A 22,568-nucleotide genomic window follows, 5' to 3' on the forward strand; every position below is an offset into this window, starting at 1 on the left:
AATCATTTTATTTATTCCATGTATATCCCCCCCCACCCTGCCAAAGCAGGCTCAGGGTGGCAAACAAGGCCAACAAGCATAACTAAAACATTAAAACCATTTAAGAACAACTATTGTAATAAACATTAAAAGTGCTATATTGTTGACAGCAATGCAGCAAATCTTCTTAAACATTCACGTCCTCCCAGTGCTGATCGGATCTAAGGTCCAGACTCCATGGTGACCAGTTCAGTTTGGTCCAGGCAGTATTTTCTAGAATTAACAGTCAAAGGCTTGGTGGAAGAGCTCCGTCTTACAGACCCTGTGGAATTATAGGAGATCCAGCAGGGCCCTGATGTCCTTGGGGAGCTCATTTCATCAATGTGGGGCTGCGACCAAGAAAGTCCTTGCTCAAGTTGCAGCCAGCCTGAAATCTCTGAGCCCAGGAACTGAAAGAAGGTTTTGAAACCCTGACCGTAGTACCCTCTGGGGAACATGTGGGGAGGGTGGTCCTGTAGATATGCAGGTCCCTGGCCATATAGGGCTTTAAAGGTAAAACCAGCACCTTGAAACAAATCCAGTGCGCAATAGGTAACCAGTGCAGCACTTTCCACACAGGCCCAATAACACCCTGGCTACAGCATTCTGTACCAGATTTGAGACAATGGCAGCCCCAAGTAGAGAGCATTGCAGTAGTCTAGTCTTGAAGTGACCATAGTGTGGATCACTGTCACTAAATTGCTGTGGTTGAAGAAGAGAACCAACGGCCTAACTAGCCAAAGATGGTAAAAGGCCAATTTGGCAGTGGCTGCTACCTGGGCCTCCATTGTTAAAGAGGAATCCAAAAACACTCCCAAACTCCTAAACGTTGGTGCTGGCATCAATTCTGCCCTGTAGAAATTTGGGAGTGAGATATGCACCCCTGGGCTGCCATGACTGAAGTGCAGGACCTCCCACTCACCCATCCTTTTCTTGTTAACAGCAAGTTCTTCCTTATTCTCATATCCCTGTCCCCAGTTTACTTTGTGCAAAACTGTATAGGAACCTGTTTGAAAACCAGAGCTGAGCCCTGAAATATGAGACAAAAAGTGACTCTCTGCTAAGTGCCTTTCCCTCACCACTGAATACCCTTCAATCTCCTACCCCTCTTACACCTTTAGGATTCCAGAGCAGGTTGTCTCTGAGCTCAGCCCTAAACGGGGTCTTTAAGTGTAAAAGCTGAGCCCACAATTCTTTCAACTGTAAAACCCATCAGTGATTTTCCCCAACCCCTTCCATTGTTCAAGTAACTTAGTTCATAAAACTTATATATAGGGAAGAAGCTATTTTTAATTGTTTGTGTTAATTCATAGTTTAACAATAAATTAAGGTGTGAACATAGAATGAAGCACAAAAGTTTCTTGAGTTCTTTCTGTCTTTTAGATACCCATAGCGCTCCATTTGCTGCCCCAATTTGAATGGAATAGGAGTAGAAAGCAGCCAATACTAAAAGTATTCAGTTTATACTTAACGTTGAGGCTTTTTGGAAGAACATCCAGACAGGAAAAATGCAGCAAACTCATTTTAAAGAATGTATTTTATGCTAGGTTTTTTTTTCATACCTCAGTATAGTTAACTGATGAACAGTATCATTCATTGGCATCATTTTAATCTATGTTGTGTTAAAATATAAAGTCAAATATATAGCTTATCTCTAAGGCCCAAATACACCAGAGAGCAAAAAACCACTCTTTTCAAATGTGGAATTGCCTTCTTCATACCTAAGTAGAAAGTTCAAAGGATATAGTTTAAGGTACCAAAGTGTGGTAGTAGAATAGTGAACTTGCTTCCTGTCTATCAATTTTATATCTTGATCTTCTGTCAGGTACAAGTCCCTGACAATTATTTGTCTCTGGTTTGTGTTTCAGAAACTGTCTGTTGATTTTCATAATAGTGTTGTCATTGTTGATGAAGATTCAGTTATCCAAAGACTTTTATTATATCTATGATGCTAGTGTTGGTAACAAAGAAGGCTACAGTAGGGGGTAAGCAAGGGCCTAATCTAGTCTCCCTGGTAACAGAAGAGAGGTAACAAAGCAAGATGTCTGCAAGTTGGAGTGCAACCTTGGAAAAGAAACACTGGAGTCTGGGAACTAATTAAAGACTTTTGAGCGGGAGACGTTTAGGCAGGAGAAATAATGGGCCATTGACCTATATTTGGACTGTAACTTTTGTTTTATGTCAGTCTGGCGAGACAAGTAGTCTTGCATGCACATCCTACAAGTTTTTGCTACTTGATTCTTCATTAAAATCTTATTTTGCATTTACTCAAGAGGTCTTAGAACAAAGTAGGAGTCCAGTAACACCTTTAAGACCAACAAAGTTTTATTCAGAGTGTAAGCTTTTGCATGCTTGCATACTTCTTCAGACAAGGAATGAGGTACAGTGAGCAGAGCTACATATAGTTGGTGGGAAGTGGTTTAGAATGCAAAATGGTACAAAGTTAAAATAGTCGTGTAATCATGACAATTTGGTGTAATCATGACAAAGTAATACTAAAAGAAGTAATGTAATTGTAAGTGTTGTAATTAATGATGTAGAAAGTGTCATAAAGTCACAACTGACTTATAGGTGACATTGCAGAGTTTTCCAGGCAAGAGAGTTCAGAGGTAGTTTGCAATTGTCTGCCTCTGCATCATGGCCCTGGTGTTCCTTGGAGGTCTCCCATCCAAATACTAGGCAGGGCCAACCCTTCTTAGCTTCTGAGAGCTAATGAGATTGGGCTAGCCTGGGCTATTCAGGCTGGGGTGTTTTAATTAATACTGTGACGTTAAGATTTCATACAAGTCTGGAGGACACAGTTTATATATGAAATTATCATGTTTCACTATGTGTTATGGTCTGCTAGGTACTTGACCACCTTCATATTCTTGTGTATCCAAGTAGCCAACAAGGCAAGGAATTTTATTGAGTTTGGGTGAGGTCCTATATAGATCTCTTAGGTTGTGGTCAGCTTGTTGGGTCACAGACTGTGCAGGTTTGAAATATGGGGAATTTATTCATTGTAAAAATGGAAGATCTATTAATTATGTACTACCACTGTCTTTTCAAGGTACACAGAAACAGGAAGTAGTATGCAAGAGGCTGGATGACAATTCTGTAGTACAGAACAACTACTGTGATCCTGACAGTAAGCCACCAGAAAATCAAAGAGCCTGTAACTCTGAGCCTTGCCCACCTGAGTAAGTACTCATCATGAGGTAGTTTATTCATTACTGTGATGGCAAAATATAGCCATGTCCAAGGTGTAAATGCAGAGAGAAGTCCAGATCAACCTATAGAGCAAACTCCAAATTGAAGTGATCTCTGTTAAAACTCATTGCTTTTGAAATGCTTGAATTTCATTTGTTTATGGTGTGTTCAGTTATGTCTCTGTATTAATAATGTGAATTCAATTTGTTAAATAATGTTTTTATTCTTCTTGCAGATGGTTTATAGGAGATTGGTCAGAATGCAGTAAGACCTGTGATGGTGGAATGAGAATGCGAACAGTCCTGTGTATCAGGAAAATTGGACCTTCTGAAGAGGAGACCCTTGACAGTAGTCATTGCCTAACATATCGTCCTATTGAAAAAGAATCTTGTAACAACCAGTCTTGTCCCCCACAGTGGGTTGCTTTAGATTGGTCAGAAGTGAGTAAACTCATAATATCAAATTTCATATGTATTTGTATTTTTCATTTATTGGGCAAGGTTAAAAAAGGTGGGGGTTGTCTTCAGAAATAAAGTATTATAACTAGGGGTGTGCAAAAAACAATTGGTATTTTTCTATTCTGGTGTATTGCACTTTAAAATATTGGTATTCCTGAATATCCCCAAATTCCAGTGTCAGTGTTGTATTGGGATTTGGGTAAATATTTGGGAAACCCAAATTTATTCAGTTCCATTATACCCTATAGGTTATAATGTTCATAAGGCATTTGAGCTTTAAATGCCTTCTAAGTTCACTCACCAAGTTGCATTACCACTGCAGCATAATTCCATGAGTGAATGAAAATATTTAAAGAGATCGCGACCTCTAGATGAGTCCAATTAAAAGACGAACAGTATCAGTTTGTGAGTGTGGCTATTTTGGTAGTTGAATAATCTATATTCAGATGAATAAATAAGTTTTATTCGGCTCAGTATATACCAAGCACACTCCCCTAATTATAACCTAAGTTAGAGAGGTTTCATTCAGACATGGAAAAAAATGTTTGTTGAACCCACTGGTTATTTTTTATGCCACTAGTCACAGTGGCATCCTAATGGTTTTAGATTAAGGGCTTAATCTAATGAACTATTACAATACCAGCCTAAGCACAGTGATATCCTTCAAAGTCCATTAAAATCATTGGGCCTAGAAGGATGTATCTCTGTTTAGGATTGCACTTTAGGAAGCACCATTGGCAGCTGAATGCAGCTTGAGTAACAAAGGTTTTGTTATGTGCTTCTGCCTCTGTATGCAAGAGGCTGAGTACCAGTACCTCTGAATAAGCAGGGATTTTTACTTTCAGATATCACATAACCCAGAACTAGCAAAACCAAAGTTAACGAGCCAAATACAAATTGGTTTAGAATCTCAGTTTAGCACACACCAACAGATCAATTTCTTAGGAAGCCTGCTTTTCAACATCACACAATGTAAATTATGCAGGTCTGCTCAATCCGCATGATCTTTTCTGCAGCTTTATTTTGAATAGTTTATTTTCTGCCATACCTCTGGCTTTTTAGATTTTAGTTCCTTTAAATAGATACAGGATTATAGGAGATACGTTTTTTTCCTAGAAAAACAGTGTTTAACTTTTTTGTGTTTTAATATTTATTATATGAACCTTGTACATCTCTCCCTTTCAGTGTACTCCAAAATGTGGTCCTGGTTTCAAGCACCGTATTGTTCTCTGCAAAAGCAGTGATCTTTTGAAAACGTTTTCAGTTGCACATTGCCAGGAAGAAAACAAACCACCAGTCCGTATGCGCTGTAGCTTGGGCAGATGTCCCCCTCCACGATGGGTTACTGGAGACTGGGGCCAGGTAGGCAAGCTTGCTGTGGAATGAAGGAATGAAGTTTTGTTATTGAGAATGTATAGTGATTGTCTCATGTGACAGAATCTTGGATTGAAAGCATTTTAGGAGTTCAGATCTTGCAAAAAGAATGGCAGCTGTCACATATAAAAGCTGCCACACATAATTTCACTTTGCAGTGGAAAAACCTAAAATAAATAAATACTGAAGTCAGCAGAACTTGCAGTTAGTGCTCATGGGCCCTGAGAAGTGGGGACCGCAGGCTAATTTAGAGCTCCCCACAATGAGGAAACATGCTGCAGTTAATAGACTCCACATCATTTTTGTCTCATTTCAACAATCTCCAAGTGCCAGGATTAGTTTTTTTCCCCTTCTGCAGACACAGGTGAGGGGAATGGGGGAAAGGGGAGGGGTGGGCCATTCACTGTATTCCTGAGGTTATGCTTTTCCAAAGTTCTTAGATCGAATCTTCAGGAGTGGAGTGGGATCAAATGCTAAATGGTACAGAACTGCATGCGTTTTTTTACCCATAAGTTTATCGATTAGATTAACTCTGAACTACTTCTGGATAATGAATTGTATAGGCCTGCCTTCCATGGCAAATATTACCCAAGTTAAGATAGTGTACTATGGAAATGCAGAATTCTGTAACATAAGCAGCTGCTCTTTTGGATTATCCAGAAGTGCAGAAGTTGTTTCTAGTCATGTTTCCATACCACCCATTGCAGTTCTCCTATATGGCATCAAAGAATTGGCCTCACTTTTATTTTCCTCTGGTTTTAACTGAGAGCTCCAACTTACCATGATTTGCAAAAAAGCAATATAGGTTAGTCATGGCTTGAAAAAGTCTTCTGGGAGAGAAACAGTTGTAAGTAGGTCCTCATTAGCCAAGTAAAGTGCGCTTGCTAAGTTAAGTTTTACAAGATGGCAATGAATAGGGTTACTTATTTGTGGCCTTGGTGCATCACACTGATGGGATTGGTGCCTGTGCAGAGCATGGATTCTGAAACTTACAGAAGCAGAATTTAGAAAGGACAACCTCCTCCCTTCAGGAATGCAGCTTTGGACTATCCATGCTTAAGGAGAAGTTGCTCCGTCCCACTCAGTTATTGTTCGTCCATTGCAGTGGCTGCACCATTTGAAAACTTCCCTGGAAAATTCTTTCCTCAGAAACATCACTTCCCTCCTCCTCTTTATGTATATAGTTACTCAATACTTAATTTTCTTTTAGTAGATAGAAATCATGTATATAACTGTACAAAAGGTTACAGCACTAAAGACCATCTTCAGTGTGAGGGTGAGCTTTCATCATCAGTCGGTTAAGACCTTTTGGTGAATGACTCAAAGGTGGTTTGTGTGCCCTCTGCCAGGAGGATATGGAACAAACAAGTAAATCATGGGCTTTCCTTCTGCAACCCACCCTTTGGGATAGGGCTTTCACAGGCCATTAAATACATGCCAGCATCATTGGTTACCCCTTCTATCTTCAAAGGCTGGAAATGATGCATCAAGATCAAAGCCTGCTCGGCAGGGCAGCACAGAGCAACTACTTTAGAATTCAGAAACAGCAAAACAGAAGGATTTGTCCCTGTCTCCAGAGAATCAGCAGCAGAGCACCAGAAGATTGTAGTCAGAGTCTTTGAACACGAACAACCAGAATCATTTGTGCAACCTACTATCTCTACAACTTAAGTCCTGTTGACTTGGGCTCCCTTGATTGTCAAAGCCAAGCCTTCTAGACATCTTAGCAATGCAGATCCTCCTTACAAGAGGGATACCTATTGAGAGGAAGGTCAGCATGAAGACACTCCATCTTATCTTTTTCAGTCACACCCATTGCCCTTGATTCTAAAATTAGCAGTCAGACTTCTCCTCTTGCAGAGGGGAAGTTTATAGCTTATAGAGCCAGAAATACCTCTCCATACATCATCTCAATATCTTATTGCAGGACATTGTTTGGGCCAAAATGGATGCCAGCCAGTCTGGGAAAATAGTTTCAAAATGCAAATGACTCACTACACCCCCTCCTTCCCTTGGAGAGATGCATGATGCTAGGTTGCTCAGGATGTATTGATTCATATGAACATATGAAGCTGCCTTATACTGAATCAGACCCTTGGTCCATCAAAGTCAGTATTGTCTTCTCAGACTGGCAGCAGCTCTCCAGGGTCTCAAACTGAGGTTTTTCACACCTATTTGCCTGGACCCTTTTTTGGAGATGCCAGGGATTGAACCTGGGATCTTCTGCTTCCCAAGCAGATGCTCTACCACTGAGCCACCATCCCTCCCCTAATTCATCCAGCCTAATGCCATTATTGCCTCAGCCTCAGTTCCCCTCATTCAATACACCTTGATTAAGTGGCCGTTAATTGACACTTAAATCTTTTCACCTTCTCAATTTGTCTTCCTGTCTGCTACTAGCGAAGCCATCAAATTTTTCATACCTTTTTGTCATACCTCCAGTTAAGCCATTTAGTAATTGTTTTCTAGCAAAAATGACATCCCCACCTGATAGTATGTTTTGCCCTATAACTGGACTAGCCTGCTGCCCCAGCTGTGTGTGTTCCTGGTCTCTCTCTCTCTCTCTCTCGGCTTGACTTCGCGAACGAAGATTTAAGAAGGGTGCAGTAGTCCATGTCTACTGCAGGCTCGCTGGTGGCTGACAAGACCAATGCGGGACAGGCAGATCTGGCCACAGTGGCTGCAGGGAAAAGTCTGATTTGGGGTTGGTGCTGTAGCAGAGCGATTCTTCCTCAATCTCCTTTTGTCCTCAAGACCAGCTATGCGTGCATTCTCAAAGGAAGAGACAGCCTGGTGGATGGTATGCCTCCATGCTTTGCGATCTGAGGCTAGGTCAGACCACTGGTGATGGTTGATGCGACAGGTGCCAAGGGATTTCTTCAAGGAGTCCTTGTACCTCTTCTTTGGTGCCCCTCTATTTCGATGGCCGGTGGAAAGTTCGCCATACAGAGCAATCTTGGGAAGGCGGTGGTTTTCCATCCTAGAAATATGCCCTGCCCAGCGCAGCTGCGTCTTCAACAGCAGTGCCTTGATGCTTGTAATCTCCGCCCTCTTGAGGACTTCAGTGTTGGTCACAAAGTCACTCCAGTGGATGTTGAGGATGGTGCGAAGGCAGCGCTGATGAAAGCGCTCAAGGAGTCGCAGGTGATGACGGTATAAAACCCATGATTCGGAGCCGTAGATGAGGGTTGTCATCACAACCACCTTGTAAACATTGATCTTTGTGCCTTTTTTCAGATGCTTGTTGCTCCACACTCTTTTGTGCAGTCGGCCAAATGCACGGTTTGCCTTTGCCAGCCTGTTGTCAATCTCCTTGTCGATCTTGGCATCTGAGGAGATGATGCACCCCAGGTAGCTGAACTGCTGGACTGTCTTCAGAACTGATTCACCCACAGTGATGCAGGGAGGGTGATAATCTTCCTGGAGTGCAGGCTGGTGGAGAACTTCTGTCTTCTTCAGACTAACTTCTAGGCCAAATAGCTTGGCAGCCTCTGCAAAGCAGGACGTCATATGCTGCAGAGCTGATACCGAGTGGGAGACGAGTGCAGCATCATCAGCAAACAGTAGCTCTCGGATAAGTTTTTCCATTGTCTTGGAGTGAGCCTTTAGTCACCTCAGGTTGAACAGGCTGCCATCAGTGCGATAGCGGATGTAGACACCATTGTCATCATCTAGATCTACTGCGGCTCTTTGAAGCATCATGCTAAAGAAGATCGTAAAGAGAGTTGGCGCGAGAATGCAGCCTTGCTTTACACCTGTGCCTATTGGGAAGGGCTCCGAGAGGTTGTTGCAGTGTCTGACTTGGCCTCGCTGATCTTCATGTAGCTGGATGATCATGCTGAGGAACCTTGGGTGACATCCTAAACGTTCCAAGATTTGCCACAGGCCTTTCCTGCTAATGGTATCGAAAGCTTTGGTAAGGTCGACAAAAGTCACATATAGACCCTTGTTCTGTTCCCTGCATTTCTCTTGGAGCTGCCTGAGAACAAATACCATGTCGGTGGTGCTCCTGTTAGCTCTGAAGCCGCACTGGCTCTCTGGGAGGAGTTCTTCTGCAATGGTGGGCACCAGTCTGTTCAGGAGTATTCTGGCAAGGATTTTGCCTGCGATGGAGAGCAGGGTTATCCCCCGGTAGTTGGAGCAGTCTGACTTTTCCCCTTTGTTCTTGTGTAGAGTGATGATGATTGCATCGCGAAAGTCCTGTGGTAGTTTGCCTTGTTCCCAGCAGGTGACAAGTACTTTGTGAAGTGTGCTATGTAGTACTGTGCCCCCATGCTTCCAGATCTCTGGTCGGATTCCATCAACTCCTGCTGCCTTGCCACTTTTCAGTTGCTTGATGGCTTTAACAGTCTCTTCTAGGGTGGGGATCTCATCCAACTCTGTTTTCACTGGTTGAAGTGGGGTGAGGTGGATTGCTGAATCTTGAACTACGCGGTTGGCACTGAAGAGAACCTGAAAATACTCCGACCACCGGTTCAGTATGGATGCCTTGTCTGTGAGGAGCACTTGGCCGTCTGCACTACGCAAGGGACTCTGAGCCTGATATGATGGGCCATATACTGCCTTCAGAGCTTCGTAGAACCCTCTTAAATTACCAGTGTCTGCACACAGCTGGGTTCTCTCTGCAAGCTTGGTCCACCACTCGTTCTGAATGTCTCAAAGCTTGCGCTGGAGGTTGCTACATGCAGCGCGAAAGATTGCTTTTTTCCCGGGACAGGAGGGCTGAGCAAGATGTGCTTGGTAGGCAGATCTCTTTTTCGCTAGTAATTCTTGGATCTCTTGATTGTTCTCGTCAAACCAGTCCTTGTTCTTCCTTGTGGAGAACCCGAGGACTTCTTCAGAGATCAACAGGATGGTAGTTTTTAGGTGTTCCCAGAGTGCTTCTGGAGAATGGTCTGTGGGGCAACTGGGGTCCTCAATTCTTGACTGGAGTTTTGCCTGGAAGGCAGCTTTAACTTCAGCTGACTGAAGGCTGCCAATCTGAACCTTCCTCCAAGGGATACCTCCTCTCCTGGGTGTGGGTTTAAAGTGAAGATGGAGATTGCAGCGTACAAGACGATGATCCGTATGACATTCCGCACTGGGCATTACTCGGGTGTGTAAGACATCTCGAAGGTCTCTCTGGCGCACCAGAATGTAATCGATAAGGTGCCAGTGCTTGGACCGTGGATGCATCCAGGTTGTCTTCAGGCTGTTCTTCTGCTGAAAGATAGTGTTGGTGATGGTGAGCTGGTGCTTCGTGCAGAATTCTAGCAGGAGGCGCCCGTTATCATTGCAGTTGCCAATGCCATGTTTGCCAAGTACTCCTTTCCAGGCTTCCGAGTCTTTACCTACTCTGGCATTGAAGTCGCCAAGGATGATCACCTTGTCCTCTGTAGGGGTCTTCCGTATGAGGTTGCGTAGATCAGCATAGAACTTGTTCTTTTCTGCAGGATCTGCTTGAAGGGTTGGGGCATACACACTGAAGAGTGTTGCATGCTGCTTGTTTTGAAGCGGGAGGCGCATGGACATGATGCGATCTGAGTGACCTGTTGGCAGGTTTTCGAGTTTGGAGGCAATGGAGTTCCTGACCATGAAGCCAACGCCAGAAAGGCGGCTCTCAGCCTTTGACTTACCCGACCAGTAGAGGGTATAGCCAGCACCATGTTCTTGAAGACTATCTTCCTCAGGGAAACGGACCTCACTGAGAGCTGCTATGTCAATATTCAACCTGAGAAGTTCGTGAGCAACTAGAGCAGAGCGTCGTTCAGGGCAACCACTGTCTACTGTGTCAAGCATGGTTCTGATGTTCCAACACGCAAGCTTTAGTCTTTGCACACTTTGTGAGGCAGGTGCATGCCTTTTCTTTGTTGTTATTTTTTGACCGCAAGTAAGGATGCCCGTTGACCACGGCTAGCCAACTGGGGTGGGGGAGACGAGCTTTGTTTAGGCCACCTTTTCTAGGCCCCTCTCCGTGCGGAGCAAGCAGTGCTGTCCCTAGATAAGGCTTCTTGGTCGTTCAGGGTGCTGCCAAAAAATGCTTTCGTCTCCGGGTCAGCATCAGGTGACCAATACCCTGAACCGCCTACATGCAGGATCGGGACTGCGGCTTCCAGTGGCATCTTCCACCTGCTGTTTCGCCCCTTGCCCATTGCTGCAGGACTTGGTGTGTTGTGGGTTGTGGATGTGGATATGCCCTTCAGGCCTGCGCAGAGGAATTTTTAGGTGAAGCACAGTGTGCGCAGTACTGGCTCCACCTTTTCACCTTGGGGTCATCTGCCATGGCCCAGTAAGCCGGGACGCCGGCAGCGAGTCCTCCAGGTGGTAGGTGTTACATTAACTCTATCTGCCTGGGTTTGATGTTAGAGTTTTCCTTCTCTTGGCTGGCGAGGTTGGTGAGCCCAGCCTGCCCATCCGGTTATACCACCGGACATTCGGTCGCACCATGACGTGGCAAACTCTGTGAGAAACGGGGGGAACCAGCGGGAAGGTGTTGCCATGGATGCAGTAATGCAGGAGAGGCCATTGCAGTGACCATCTGCCAGGCATAGCCGGACAGTGACCACGCGGCGTTCACTACACCGGGAAAGGAGAGGCTATGTATTGCGCATGCACTTTCCCTGGGGGGGCAGGATACCCAAGAGGGAGCCCACCCAACTGCATAAATCCCCACTTTGTGGGCTCTCCACTCTCTTGCCTCCCAAAACACTGGCGATTTTGCTCTTCAACTTGCTTCTTCCGTGGATCTCTTCAAAATAATTGTCATCTTTCCCTAAAAATCTCCCCCTTGCTCTTTGTTTTCTTACTTAGTTCTTCTATGTGTTTCTCTCTGTGTGTGCATTTTTGTTTATTATCATTTTCTTTTTAATAAAAAACTTTTCCAGTTGAATATCTGCCTGATTTCTTTTGGAGTTCTCCTAAAGAAAAAATCCTGGGAGGGAGGGATGGTTGGGTAGGTAGGTAGACAGACAGACATATATGGAGAATCTCAGTTATCTGTCTCTTGCTCTGTCTCCTTTTGTACTTCCCCCAACTAATTAGGAGACTGCCTATTTGAGTAACAGTGCAACTGGCACAGTTCTCATTCCTCTCAGTTTCACGAGGTATTTCTAAGATCACCCCCACCAGACCCCTGCAAGTCACTATTCAGTGTTTTGTTGGGCTCCAGAGTATGCCCATGATTGGTACTGATTCTGTTCAATATCTGCAACATACTCTCACCACTATTTGGGATATGAGTAGCCTTATCTTTATTCCTTTTTATTCCTTATTAGCACCTGAATTGTTTTTAACTTAATTGTTTTTTACTTAATGTGTAACTCAGTGTTTTATTGGTGTTTCATTGTGAACAGTGAGCTGCCCTGAGCCTGCTTTGGCAGGGAGGGCAGGATATAAATCAAATAAACCTAACCTAACCTTTCTGGGGTTGGTGTCCCCAGCATCTTTAGGTAATAGCACTCCAAGGCTGGCTCTCCAGTCACAGTGGATGCCTGCACCTCCTGAGGAACTCCTACCTCTGCCTCCTGTGCCATTTTGACTGGCATTGGTGCTGTGGACTTACAGACACATGAAGAGTCAAAGGCATGAAACTCTGACAAATCAGATAAAGCTTCAAATCGTTCTCCTTCCAACATCATCTTGTATTGGCAAAGTTTATTTCAAGAAGAAGATGATGATGATGCAGGAGTCTCGTATAGCATTTGTAGGTGGATAGTTTAGGGAGAAGATGGATAGGACATTGGAAAGGGTCCAGCAGCATAGAGCATTTCTTGCTATATGGGGCTCACTTCATCTTCTGTTTTCAAACAGCAATATCAGTGCGCTGGGATGCAATTCTGTCTTGTTCAGTTGTCTCCTGTTGTTCATTTGATCATTTGTATCTGCCTCAGTTTGGTCACAGAGATCACAAAAAATAAAATCAGGTTGCTTTCCTGTAATTTGTCCTTTGAGCGATCATGTGCATTAACTCAGCCTGCTCACCTTCCCTGCAAAGTTTCGTTTCGTTTATTTGGTTTATATCCCGCTCTCGCCACCAAAGCAGGCTCAGAGCGGCTTACAAATCATTGAAGATAATAAAACAGTAAGACCAATAAAATAATTACCATAGTAACTTTAAAAGTGCTAAGTCCAAGATGGCAAAGTGCAACTAACATCTTTATAACAATTAAGAAGAAGATGATATTGGATTTATATCCCAATCTCAGAGTCTCAGAGCAGTCACAATCTCCTTTACCTTCTCTCCCCCCACCCCCTCACAACAGGCACTCTGTGAGGTAGATGGGGCTGAGAGAGCTCTTACAGCAGCTGCCCTTTCAAGAACAATTCCTACGAGAACTATGGCTGACCCAAGGCCATTCCAGCAGCTACAAGTGGAGGAGTGGGGAATCAAACCCGGTTCTCCCAGATAAGAGTCTGCGCACTTAACCACTACACCAAACTGGCTAAACAGTCCTCCAGATAAAATAATAGGTCCTAGCTTCACAGTGACTCCATTTGGTCTGCTCAAAATGATGATCTCTGGTTTAACAATTGAAGGCTTGGTGGAACAGCTCCGTCTTACAAGTCCTGCGAATTGTAAAAAGTCCTGCAGGGCTCTCACGTTCTGGGAGAGCTCATTCCACCAGCGTGGGGCTGTAACCAAAAAGGCCATTGCAGTGGCATTCTGGGGTTTTTTGGAAGGAACTGAGTGGGAAGGAATGACTCCTCTATTTTAGACATGCACAATCCAAATCTGTTGCTGAGTCAATGCTCTGTACAAGCACAAACCTCTCAATATGATTGAACAGGTGACCACTCAAAGAACACTTACATGTTAAATGACCCATTTTGTTTCTCACAGCTGCCCTAAATAGCATTTCTGACACTCTCTAGTAGCCTAGTATTTTCTAGAGTATGAGTTGGTTATCTCTGTTCACCATGATGATGTCCTTATTGCTGAAAATTTTACATAATCTCATGCTTTTTATTTTTTCCTTTTTTTTGATACAGTGTTCAGCACAATGTGGCCTTGGACAACAGATGAGAACTGTGCAATGTCTTTCATATACTGGGCAAGCATCCAATGACTGTCCAGATACTGTCCGACCTCCATCAATGCAACAGTGTGAAAGCAAATGTGACAGTACTCCTGTTTCCAACACGGAAGGTGAGTTTGATTTTATTAACTAATTTTAATAAATAAAAAGACAAATGCCACTATTCTAAATGACTAGAAAACACCAATAGTCAAGCACCCATTGTCTTTGTAAATCAGTTTCGCTTAGCTGTTTTATGAAGCAAAAAAAAAAAATCACTTTCATGTTATATAAAAATCTGAAGTGTCCTTAATTTCCAGAAAACTTCTATTTTTCATTTTATCACTGTGCACCAAAGAGTTGTTTTGTTGGTTTTTTAAAATTATTATTTAAAGAAAGTCCAGTACAATTTTAAAACTTGCAGAGAACTTGCTTGGAAATGTGGGGCTACCATCTAGTATCTCCCCTCCTCCAATCAAGTCACAACTGACTTACAGCAAGCCTACGGTGTATTCAAGGCAAGTTACTTGTCAGACATTCATTAGAAATGTGTGTCTGGTATATGCACCCCCTTGCCCTGATTGCCCAGAGGTATGGGCTGGCTTGCCATCAGTATGTGGATGACACCCAGCTTTATCTACTGATGGATGTGTTCCAGAAAATCTGGACCTGGCATTGCAAGCCATGGCAGGATGGCTCAGGCTGAGTCAACTGAAGCTGAATCCAATGAAGACAGAGGTCCTTTGCCTGATTTGTGGCAGTCCTGGCAGGGAAATCCTTCTCCCAGCTTTTGACGCTGCGCCACTGACAACAGTGCCCAGGGTCAGAAGCTTGGGGGTGCTACTGGAACCTTCCTTGACAATGGAGGCCCAGATAGCAGCCACTGCCAAATCCACCTTTTACCATCTCAGGTGGGTAAGACAGTTTGTCACCTTCCTCAAGCGCAGCAACCTGGCAACTGTAATCCATGCTATGGTTACCTTGAGATTGGACTACTGTAATGCCTTCTACATGGGGCTGCCCCTGTCCAGAATCTGGAAACTGCAGCTGGTGTAGAATGTGGCAGCCAGGCTGTTATTGGGGCTCTCCATGCAGAAGCACATACAGCCGGGGCTGCGGAAACCGCACTGGCTGCCAGTGGTATACCAGATTCGCTACAAGGTGCTGGTTATTACCTTTAAAGCCCTATATGGACGAAGACCTGTCTGCCTTAGGGACTGTCTCTCCCCACATGTTCTCCAGAGGGTATTTAGATCTGGAATGCAAAACTTACTATTGATCCCCAAGCCAAGGGAGACAAGACTGAAAACAACCAGAGAAAGAGCCTTCTCAATCGCTGCCCCCCATTAGTGGAACCAACTGCCTGAAGAGGTCAGAGCCTTGCGAGACCTTGCCCAGTTTCGCAAGGCCTGCAAGATGATATTATTTCAGCTAGCTTTTAACTGAAACCGCTAAGATATTAGATCTAAATGGATGTCTAAGCACACTGAATGCCATCTGAAACTAAAAAGAAATTAGCACCAAATTGTTTAAATTGTTTTAACTGTTTTGATTTAATGTTTAATTTAATTGTTTCATTGTGACTTCATTGTGTATAGTGAGCCACCCTGAGCGTGTTTCGGTGGGGAGGGCGGGATATAAATCGAGTTGATGGCCAATGGCTGGGGTTGATGGGAGTTGTAGGCAAAAAATGTCTGTAGAGCTACCGTTGCCCACCCCTGGAATAAACTAAACTATAAACCAAACCAAATACCCCCCCCCAAAAAAATCTGTATTTTTCAGGTATTTATCCATCTTAATACAGATTCTCTCATCTGATTGGCTGCCAATATAGATGAACCTGAATAAAAGCCAATATTATTTGGCTTTTATTCAGGCACAGCTTGGAGAATGGACAAGAAATACAACTCTTCTACTCCCTTGTCTTTGAATCTGAACAACTGCCTTGCCTACATATATAGATATCAGTCTTTCCCCTGAAGATAGATTCAGGTGGGCAGCTGAGTTGGCCTGAAGCAGTAGAACAAATTTTGAATCTAGTAGAACCTTTAAGACCAACAAAAGTTCGTGCAAGATAAGAGCTTTCATGTGCAAGCACACTTCCTCAGGCATCTGCCTATATATATTAAATGTTAACTTCCATTTCTATGAGAGTCTCTTTCCAGAAATTCAACCATTGTTTGTTGACCATCATCACACTCTGCTATGATATGAACTTGCCCACAAAGCTCTCTGCAGGACAGATAGAGCTTATTCCTCCACGATTGTTGTCACATCTTTGACTTTCAACAGAGAGATCTTTCTTGAGTTCTGTAAAGCAGCTACCTGGGCCCAGTCTTCCACCAGCTAGGTCAGCATTGCTAGCCTTCATGAATCAGTACAATACAAAGAGACCACAAAGAGACAGAAACAGGTTGCATGCCGATAGATTCAGTTCAGTAGTCATGTTGGTCCAAAGCAGCAGAACAAAGTTTGAGTCCAGTGGTTCTTTTAAGACCAACAAAGTTTTATTAGGGGTATAAGTTTTTGTGTACGCACACTTCTTCGGATACATTGAAACAGAAGTCACCAGCCATTACATATAGGTAGAGGGAGGGGAGGATGTTGCCTGGAAGAGCTAAATAGAGTCAAGATGCATAAGTAATTGAGCAATAAATATATCTAAGACTGGATGAAGGTAATTGGCAAGACCTGTGAAAAGCTGCAAATTAGCATACAGCATAATAAAAGAGTTTACAAACAGATGCGAGAACTGAATGACTTTAGCATGTATATTGCGATAAGAAACCAATTTTCTGTTAAGTCTTGAGGGTTCCATTGTTCTGAGTGTTGTAATAACTTGTAACTCAGCAATCTCCCATTCAAGTCTGTTTCTGAAATTCCTTTGCAATAAAATAGCTACTTTGAGATTCCCCATTGAATGGCTTGGAAGGTTGAAGTGTTCTCCTATAGGTTTGTCAAGTTTGAGATTCTTGATGTCAAATTTGTGTCCATTTATCCTTTGGTGTAGTCCTTGACCTGTTTGCCCCATGTAGAGAACTGCAGGGCATTGTTGGCATTTAATTGCATACACAGAGAAGAAGAGCAAGTGAATGAGCTCAGATGGTATAGTTGATGTTGTTAGGTCCAATGAATGTGTTGTCTGTGTATATGTAGCAGCAAAGTTGGCATCTGGGTTTATTGCAAGCTCTGGTACCAGCGTCCATGTTCAAATATGATGTTGTATGATATCTGTAACAGGGCTTTTTTTCTGGGGGAACACAATGGAATGGCGTTCCAGAATCTCTTTGTGGCAACAAAATTCTCAAAAAATGTTTTAAAGTTCATGAGGAACACCCAGGGCTTTTTTTGAGCAGGAACACACAGGTACACAGTTCCAGCTGACTTGGTGTCAGGAGGTGTGGCCTAACATGCAAATGAGTTCTTGCTGGGCTTTTTCTACCAAAAAGCCCTGTGTGAAACAATGGTGATGTCAAGGGGTGTGGCCTAATATGCAAATGAGTCCCTGCTGGGCTTTTTCTACCAAAAAAGCCCTGGAAACACCCATGTATTTCTTCTTCATTTCCCTCTTGAGAGTTCCAGCACCCCTTTTTCCAGGAAAAAAAGTCCTGCTTGTAACTGTTATTTTTCAGGTGGTCATCTATATATACACATGACCTGCCCACCTTCCCCCAACAGGTGTTTTTTAAAAAGAATATGTTGGAAGGAACTGAGCTGGACTTTGCTTCTGAGAGGAGAAATTTTTATAGTTAAAAGCTAGTTGTAGAAGTTTCCAAAATGGATCTCTACACAGGTGCATAGCTCATTAGACTCTATTTGAAGGACAACATTTACACAAATGGAGTCTGTTTTTCTCCTACTGATCAGTTTATTGAAAAGTATCTACAACATGAGAAGAATACACTGCTAGGAAGAATTGCTTGTGTCATTGTATCATTGCAATAAAATTGTATCATTGCAGTTTTGATTTTGGTATTCTGTAACTATTGGTCCATAAATGAGCAGAAATAAAAATCTGAGGTTTTAAGAACGGATGAAATAGTGTAGGGACATCTTTTCACATATGAAATCTGCATTAGGTCTTTGTGATAATAGACATATTACTGGAGAATTAAAACACTGTAGAGCAGGTTTTGGCAAGCTGCCATTGATGATGGCAAATACACATTTGTTATTCAAAGTGGGATACTGACAAGTTTGTATTTAATACAACACAGGATTTTTTTAAGGACAGATGTTAGCTGAATCCAGGTTTTGCAAGGTCACCTGAAACTATATCCTTGGAGCAGTCTCATTTGATTTTTTTAAATAGGGTTCAGTTTCCTTTATACTTTATGTGCTTGTGAGATACTTCACTAGCTGAGAACAGTGTGCTATTTTTAATTCATCACTTCTCTGAAGTGTTTTAATTTCATAGTATACTTTGACCAGATTCTTACTATTGGAAATGGAATAGATATTTTTCTTTTTTTCTAAAATGTTAGGCAGTGTCTTTGATATATTTTAGCCAGGATTCAGTAAGCTACTTCAAAAGGGCTTGGGTGTGCACAGTAGAATTTTACTGTGAATAGTTGATCCTGATTTCTCACTTGCATCCATTGTTCTATCTAGGGAGATAGAACTCAGTGCAGGGGTTGCCAAAGTGCCTGAATGCAGAAATATATATATTTTTAAATTGTAACTGTATTACATGCAATTCATTCTACATTTTGCATGCAGTATAATACTGATTTCCATAAATATTATTTATTTAAATTTTCTTCCTTAACCAGAATTAATTTAATCATTATAAATAATTCTATAAAATAACATCCACTCCTTTTTTAATGGTGCTAATTGTTTCTTCCAGTAGCAATCAAATACTAAATAGGCAGCAAAATCTTTATACTTACTTGGCATCTGCAACTAATTGCAATATTTGTACCTTTACAGAGGACGGGGGGATAATGTAGGTTCCAATTTAAGATTAAATTTATACCATATCTTAACCATTGCAATGGCAATGGAAATATCTTTTCTTTCCAGATAAAACATAGCTAACCTACAAATGGCTAGGCCATCAAGTAATTGAAATTGCACCATATCTGTGTTTATCAATACTGATCATTTTCAGAGTCACCTTCATATGTTAGCTGAAAAATCAGAATTTTTCCAGACATCCTACTGAACAGTGCAACTTCAGTTTGATTTTGTTAGGGAATCAACGAAACCTATGTATAAAAGCCATAAAATATGATTGAACTACTTCGTAGCCATTTCAGTGATCAGATCCTTCAAGAGCAGAGGAAGTGTGCTGAAAAAAATCTATTGGTGAACCCCTGTATACAGTGTCATAATGTAAAAAATAGTAAACTATAGCAGAATAAGATGTTCAGAGAGAAGATGGATACAAAAGTAACTCATTAATCTTATTTGTTTTCCTTGGTGCTATTTAAATTTATATAATCACTTTGCCTTTGTATGCCCTTCACAGAATGCAAAGATGTGAATAAAGTGGCTTATTGCCCACTGGTACTGAAGTTCAAGTTCTGCAGTCGAGCATACTTCAGACAGATGTGCTGCAAGACCTGCCAAGGACATTGACCCACAGAAATGGAAAGTGCCTTGCGATTTCGTTGTGGAAAAGTGTCCATCAAAGATTGCTGCACAGTGGAACCAGACAGATGTCCTTGTAAATTCATCACCCTGTGGAAAATGTAACCACTGGTCAGCCACAGCTGACAGAATTTCAATATTATTTTAACTTCTGTGAAGTGGGATTTATTCATCCAAAGTGCTGGACACAGTATAAGGAGGGCATGCCAAATTGGAAAAATACACGCAGTACATACAGAGTAACTTATGGTGGAACATATGTGTACTTTTGACTAAATCCAATAGTCTGTTTACCTCCTTGGACCATTAAGATAATTTTTATTATGGACTTAGCAATGACACTGAATCCATTTGTATTTAATTTTTTGTTTAAAATGTAGCTGTTATGGTTTGGTCAATTACAGAAGAAGAATTTTTAAAAAGTTTGTCATAGCTTATAATAACTATTTTATCTTACTGCATAGCACCACAACTTTAAGTAAAAGAAGTGGGCTTCGGAATATTATTTTAGAAGCAATTATAAATCAGAAGTAAAAGAAATGTATTTTCTTTGTTTCATCTAATTTTAAAGAATAATCCATATTTCCTGAATACTGCTGTGAGCCATATCTAAAGCTAAACTAAACAGAACCATGAGAAACATCTTCAGTTGAGATGAAACAGTTATTTCCTGAGTACATCAAACAATAAGAAATATGTGCTACTGGTTTATAGCCATCTTGCCATTTTACAGCTAAACCAGAATTTCCACTAAGAGGGAATATATCCGTATAATGGAGGAGTCACACTTCAATCATGCAGAACATTTGGATACTAAGAGGATACTTATGGCTAATTCCCCATTTTTTACTTCAGTTACAGAGTGGCATTCATTCTGCAAATATCTAAGTGGTTTTGCTGCTCTGTTACCAGTAATAAACTGACAGTGTAGTTGGGCAGAGGCTTCTGCTGAAATATGATTGTTAGTTCAAAGTTTTTTTTCCTTTACTGATATGATAGGAAAGCATTGATTTGAAAGCCAGTGGCAGAAGAGAATTGGAACAAATACCAATTTTGGAGATTCTTACTGAATAAGCAACCAAAGAATGTGTACGTTATGATAACTCTCAAGTCACAATATCACAGTTTTTCATATTGACCACATCCACGTATTAATGTTCTGAATTGTGTTTAAATGTGAAGCCAAGCTCCTTGGGTAAAATAGATTCCAGAATCCAGTGTGAGCTAATTCTTATGGCCATACTTCTCCCCCATTCCCTGCTCTGTCAGTGACACAACAAAGAGATAAGGAAAGTGGGTACTTGTTTATATTATTATATTCTACTTGAACACTTGCAGTTTGTAGCAGGTACTTGATGAATGTGCTTTTGTGTCCAACTTGCCTCCTTTGTTGTAGTGCAATTGAGACGATGTGAACACCACCACCTTATATTAACACTAGAAGTCAAACGGCACTTTTATAAAAAGAATGCTCATAATGAGACAAGTTTTTATAACATGTATGATATCTAAATGTGTCAGTATATTTAACAAATTGCAGTAAACCAAATGTGTTGAACAATATTTACTAATGTGAATTAACGGGGGGGGGGGAAGAGTGTTGTACTAGGCAGGAAAAAAACCCACTTGACAACCATCGGTGAGGTTTTCTGTAGCCCATTTATTCATAACCATCAAACTCCTGTCATGTTCTACCTCTTGACAGCATATTTCGCTTCCGTAAACGTGTGAGAAGCGAATTTCATTTCTGGCAAATCTGTTTACTCGGAGCCATTAATTGTTCTCAGTTGCATTGTGCACAGTTCTCACTGAAATGGAAGTGTTTAAAATAATATATACACATTTGGGAGTTAACAATGGGCAGTGTAGCCAATGAGTTAAAAACCTTTATGCATCAATCAATAAAAGAAATACCTTGGTGCTAGCATGCCTTGACTAAGTAAAATACGAAAAAAAGGGATAGATGTTACAAGGGCATTTTGTAGGCGAGACACTACAATCTATCAGACTCTAGTTTGCTCTGAGGGGTGAATATATTTATTAGTTAATGTGTCTTTTCGACTAACAAAGGATATGATTTATTCAAACAAAACTCCTTTTACCTCACTTAGGACGTTGACATTGCAAATAGTGTTTCCACAGACACATTTTGCTCTTTCATTGGTGCTAGAAGACCAGGGAATCCAATGTTTACTCTACAGAACAGAAGAGCACTGAGTTTGGAATTTAAGAAACTCCCTGGAGCGGTGTTGATTTGCATTGCTAAAGGGAATGGATGAAAAATGCAGAATGTATTGGGATTACAAATGGACCCCCATGTAGCTTGAGGCCTGAAATATAAAACTCTGGATAAAAGAGGTAAATCATTGGTTTTCACAGCACAGGACATTGCTGCTGCTACACTATAGCCATCTATATAATCTAAGCTAAAATATTTTAAAAGTATTATATTCCTAAATAATGACAATAGAACTATTTGCATAGGCTACACGAAGTTGGGAAGCCTAGGAATTCAGTAGTAGAGTATTAAGCTCACAATGTGGTGCTGGTAATTCCATTGAGCAATGCTGTCATCTGTACGGCTACGATTCTGAAACAAAATAATGCCTACAGTTCCACCTGTCCAAAGGTACACACCTAGAAACAGTCCATTTTAGGGAAATCTTTATTAATGGTATAGATATAATAGGTTTCCTTAACAATACAGAATGGAGAAAAAACCTTTGTATTATTGTAATTAGTTGCTTATTATTTTATATGCAGTATTAATGTGGTACAATGTTACATTGTTATTTTATTTGCTTTTGTAAATTATAAGATAATTTATTTCCATGTTTCCTAACACTTGTCTTACATGTCATGCATTCTGCTGCTTGTAACACTTGACGCAGTACAATTCCACACCAGGCACAGATTTGTTTTTAACATAGATAATTTA

General features: G+C 41.6%; 1 protein-coding gene across 4 annotated transcripts in view; it reads left to right on the top strand.

Annotated features, from left to right (window-relative positions):
* The window catches only part of ADAMTS6 (ADAM metallopeptidase with thrombospondin type 1 motif 6), a 231,690-nt gene extending 210,475 nt beyond the window's left edge, over window positions 1–21,215 (top strand). For all 4 annotated transcript variants that reach the window (XM_060235914.1, XM_060235915.1, XM_060235912.1 and 1 more), the window contains 5 exons: window positions 3,071–3,200; window positions 3,446–3,650; window positions 4,854–5,030; window positions 14,010–14,166; window positions 19,509–21,215. In XM_060235914.1, the coding sequence (XP_060091897.1) occupies window positions 3,071–3,200; window positions 3,446–3,650; window positions 4,854–5,030; window positions 14,010–14,166; window positions 19,509–19,618 (779 nt within the window). In that variant the 3' untranslated portion in view covers window positions 19,619–21,215. The remainder of the gene's footprint in view (window positions 1–3,070; window positions 3,201–3,445; window positions 3,651–4,853; window positions 5,031–14,009; window positions 14,167–19,508) is intronic.
* Window positions 21,216–22,568: the final 1,353 nt, after the last annotated feature.

Source organism: Heteronotia binoei, chromosome 4 (assembly GCF_032191835.1).
Source record: "Heteronotia binoei isolate CCM8104 ecotype False Entrance Well chromosome 4, APGP_CSIRO_Hbin_v1, whole genome shotgun sequence".
Lineage (NCBI taxonomy): Eukaryota > Metazoa > Chordata > Lepidosauria > Squamata > Gekkonidae > Heteronotia > Heteronotia binoei.